This window comes from Hyposmocoma kahamanoa, unplaced genomic scaffold, assembly GCF_003589595.1.
Source record: "Hyposmocoma kahamanoa isolate Upper Pololo Valley unplaced genomic scaffold, ASM358959v1 79, whole genome shotgun sequence".
Classification (NCBI taxonomy): Eukaryota; Metazoa; Arthropoda; class Insecta; order Lepidoptera; family Cosmopterigidae; genus Hyposmocoma; species Hyposmocoma kahamanoa.
Window position 1 is genome coordinate 6576885 of NW_020653993.1, and position 4690 is coordinate 6581574.

The window sequence follows — 4690 nt, forward strand, 5'->3', positions numbered from 1 at the left end:
AGTACAAGCGTGTTAAATAATTTTACACGTTTAATTATTTTGGATTTCTCAGTCATTTTTATTCTGCGTTTAATAAAAATGGGTTTATTCGGTTTTAATTTCTTTTTAATGAGTATTATACCAATTGTTATGACGGCATCGGTAAGCAATTTTTTTTTAATATTACTAAGTGCAGAATCAAAGCTTAAATCGCAAAGAACTGAGGAGCACTGTCACTGCGTCCATCACCCTGACACGTAAATTTACAAGTCCTATGTGCCTGTAATTTCAACAGCACCCTCATTACCCTCCAAAATAGGAACGCTATAATGCTCCCATTACCTCTTGACGGCAGACATGATATCGTTATTTTCTTATGTTCGAATCCAGAAGTCAGGATTGTGAACTCGGGAGGAGAAATTAAACAACTTTTTTTTCACAGTTCTCGGAGCTAGCAGACCTCCTTGACTCGCAAGTTATGAATCAACTTAGAGTAAATACACAGGATTTGGACGTAAGTCAAACTATTTCGTAACCAGAAAAAAAAGAGGTTAAAGTTTTTTATTCGTGTTGATGCCGTGTCGTGGCTATGCCTATATTTTCAAACTTGTAAATGTCATGGAAACTAAAGTGTAATTGTTTAGTGCATCCAGGCGATTATTCCATAAATAAATATAAGTTAAATCATAAATCTTTTCATCACACTTGACACAGTGCCATGACAAGCAGGCAAGGTCGATCGTAATGTCCTAAATTATGCTCACAGGCTTTTTATGAAATTTGTAATTATCGCCCTATGGATTTTTTACGTTACGATTAAGCAAAAAGTTTGAAAAAAAAAAGGCTTGAAAAATCTAAACGTATATTTAGCATAAACTTGTGTCTTTAAAAAAAACTAAAATTTATTTTGTACATTCAAATATTGCAGTATTTTTAGCAATTGGAAATGATTTATTTTACATCTAATACAGTGTGGCTGCATGCGTCTGTACCTTTTATAACATTTTAGTTCGAGTTGTATTATGGAAGCTGGCAATCTGTTTAAAAAAAAGAACAAAAAACCCGCCTTTTCCAAAATGGTAAATGTTGTGTTGTGAAACGATACTTATTCATACAAGAAATAAATTATCGTTGTATCACATACAACATTGTATGTAGCACGGGCGGCGAAAATTACAAACCTCGAGTCATTAACGCCCTCAGCCTTCGGCTTCAGGCTTGTAACAAACTCTCTTTTGTAATTTCTTATATTATTGAACTGATATTGAAAGCACATTACCTACTGAGCAAAACGACATCAATAACTTTATAAAAATAAAACCAGTAATATCCATGTAGAATGTGCGCTTGAATTACATGAATTAACTCCGCTTTCCCCTTTCCATCATAGGGGAACAAGACGTAGGCTGTGGTTCCATCCCTATGTTGTGGATATTCCAAAGATTCACACCTCGCGCTTCGCTTTCACATTTATAGGGCGAAGGGCTATGCAGTCGAATTCCCTGCCTACATACTTGTACCCTGGTCGGTATAATTTAGGTCTTTTCAAAACGAGAGTGAATAGGTGTATTACTAAGGTGTGCATGCTCCATCGTCGACTTCATCATCACTTACCATCAGGTGAGATGGAGGTCAAATGCGCACTTATTTAATTATAAAAATTTTAATTGTAATTTTAATAATTTTATTGCTCTCTGCGTTTCACGTTAAAATTTTAAATATTTGTAATTAAAAAGTTATTGACGTCATTTTACTTATTAGGTGACGTAATTTCGATATCAGTATAAAGTCTAGTAATAAAAGTGTTCGTTTCTTTTATATACTACTAAGTGACGGGACGAACAAGTCATGTGCCTGGTGGTAAGCGACACGCCTGTCCCTAACAGTTATTGTGCCACTCGGAGCTTCACTGCGACTGAGACATAAGTTGACAAGTCCCACGTGCCTGTAATTTCACCAGTGCCCTTACCCTTCAAAACCGGAACGCAGTAATACACATTACTGCTTGGCGGCAGATATAGATAAGGTGGCAGTATTTCCCTGGACGAATTCTTTCACAAGGTGCTCTACTGCTATTATATCTATTATATTTACAGGATAATCGCCTGGACACACTTAACGATTACAACTTGTATATCACAGTATTGTATGTCAATCATTTAAGTTATCACGCTATGTCAGTATAATTATTTATCGACAGCCCCTAATTGTACCACAAGGCCATTTTCCACTACGCGATTAGCCACGACTAACTGCAGCCGTAGCAGCTAATTTTACTTCCTTGTCCGCGTCAATAGCCGCGTACAGACTGAGCGAGCTAATGTTATAAAAAACTCGAGTCCGGGAGTCTACATTTATAAATTCGACTCAATTTCCTATGGCTCGGTGGCCTACACTAACACTCACGAATCCGAGTCAAGTCGAGCGCGAGTGATCAAAGCATCGAGATTTAAAAAGAACTACGACTCTATAAAGTGTCGAGCACGGCAAGCAGGGTTCAATTTACTGAAAAGCTGCTAATGCCCACAAATTAAATAAAAAACAAAAAACTCAATATTGTGATTGAAGATCAAGAAGATATTAATACTTAATTATACTACACCGCTCAGTAGATACTTACCAGACTGGAGCTCGACTCGTACCGAGTAAACAAACTTGAAGTCGAGCGCGAGTCGTTGCATAAATAGACTCGAGCATTAACGTTAAACCCCAGTCTGTCCGGAAACTCGATAAGCTCGTGATACATCGAGCAGTGGAGTCTCTGTCTTTATGAGTCGAGTTTTATGAATTGGAGTCGAGTCCAAAAATGTCGACGGGAGTCTTCCCGGACTCGAGTTTTTTACAACACTAGAGCAAGTACTGGCGAGGCACATGCTCGGTCGGCTTTTCCTCGGTTGGCAGCCTTGCGAGGCTACTCCGTCTGTACGCAGCTATTCGATGTGGAACATATTGCTTAAATAAATAGGAATCGCACCCGTGACTAGGTACTTAGTGAAAAATGCAAGTAACGAGAGAGTTTAGACCGTAGACCGCCACGCTCTGGTCCAAAGCGAGTTGAATACTTCACAAGTTTCCTAGGAGCTGTGAACCTTTTCGACGTGCAGGTTTCATCACGGTGTTTTCCCACATTATTAGCGAGACACATTGCTACAAACTTTAACAAACGTTCACAAGGACTCCAAACGCCGCCCTCTCATCTTAGAAACAACCGTCCTCCCATTGAGCTACCACCGCTAGTACAATTATTTGAACTTGAACATACATATGCTATTATAGGACTTAATTATTAACGATTTTTCAGTGTCCAGATGACGACAAAATGTCTCCAAAAAGTGCAGGTGGTGCAATTGGTACAGCTGGTTCAAGTAGAGTGTATTATCCTAACAGTGAAGAAGACTGCGCCGCTTGTGGCTGCTACTACCCTTATTATCCCAATGATATATGTCGAGTCATAGAAAGGTGCACGAAAGCCTGCGAAGCAGTTTATGATATCTTGTGCATAGATCCCCGCATTCAGCAAGCTGTTAAGTGTTGGTTCTCTAGAACGTGTCAAACAAATTGTTACGCCACATTTATGTATACAACTAAGGCCAACTCCGCAAACCCTAAAAAACTTACGTTCGGTTTGCTCGGATGTTTGTTTGGATGCGGTGGCGGCGGCGGCGGCGGCTCAAATAACAATAACAACAACAACAACAACAATGGTTGGGGTGGTAATAACAATAATAATAACAACAATAACAATGGTAAATAAATAATAATAATAAATAGTAATCACGCGAAACAAAAACATATTTACAATAAAACATATATCTTATCATTGACAAATTTTATTTATATAGTATTACAATATCTTCCGAACTTTTACTAAAGGTGTATAAATACATATATAATTTTTTATGTTGCTGATTTAAAGTATATAACATTATAATATATTGTTTTGCAATGCAGTTTGGAATTAAAGAAAACTTTAATGATAACTTGTTGCTCGATATTTCACAAACACAATAATGAGATAAGATAACACAATGAGAAAATTTGTACGTAAAGTAAAATGCGTGCGCGTGGAGTCGGTCTGCAGGTGACTGCCCACACTTCAAGCGACACGTGGGGAGGAGAAACGATCAAAGCGTACTAAGCAGTACCGATTCGGTTCCTGAGGTAGCTGCGCGGTGCGGGAGGAATGACAGATTACGTAACAGTTATATCGCGCTGCACACGGGATATTTCAACAAGATTTTTCTGACGATATTCAATAATAAGTTGATTTGTTGATTTCACAAAATTCGGAAAACGTCAGAGGTCTCCAACCCGCATTGGTCCAGTGTGGCGTACCATGTCACGCGAGTATTTCTATTTAATTAGGCAAGAGCCTAGGCTCTTAGAATAATAATACAATAAATCTTAATAGAATTCTCGGTCCACTTGAATTTTATTGTAGAAAAAAGAAAGAGTAAAGGAAGGGAAAAGAAGAACAAGTAAAGTAAAGGCGTAAAGGCGGTAACAAAACATAATGATACAAAAACAGGTAAAATCGTATAAAAACACTCCCTTACAACGGATTAACATTTAACGTAAACAAACTTACCTTGGGGTCTGTATTCGTACAAATACTGATGTTTTATAAGTAGTTAGGTTACTTGATTTCCAATGGTATAAGTAACTGATCAGAATTCTATATGATGGCGAGCACGTGTGCTCGCTTCAGAAT

At 37.9% G+C, this 4690-nt stretch overlaps 1 protein-coding gene across 1 annotated transcript; it reads left to right on the forward strand.

Moving 5' to 3' along the window:
• The first annotated feature begins 279 nt into the window (after nt 1–279).
• Nucleotides 280–3755, forward strand: LOC113233675 (uncharacterized protein DDB_G0286379-like). Its single transcript, XM_026468850.1, has 2 exons — nt 280–493; nt 3281–3755. Exons 1-2 carry the CDS (start codon nt 458–460, stop codon nt 3731–3733), a joined length of 489 nt encoding a protein of 162 aa, XP_026324635.1. The 5' UTR covers nt 280–457; the 3' UTR covers nt 3734–3755.
• The last annotated feature ends 935 nt before the right edge of the window (nt 3756–4690 follow it).

Coding starts and splice junctions, on each gene's coding strand:
- LOC113233675 (XM_026468850.1), top strand. CDS start 458: ATGAATCAACTTAGAGTAAATACACAGGATTTGGAC. Junction 494..3,280: donor TAAATACACAGGATTTGGAC/GTAAGTCAAACT, acceptor ACGATTTTTCAG/TGTCCAGATGACGACAAAAT.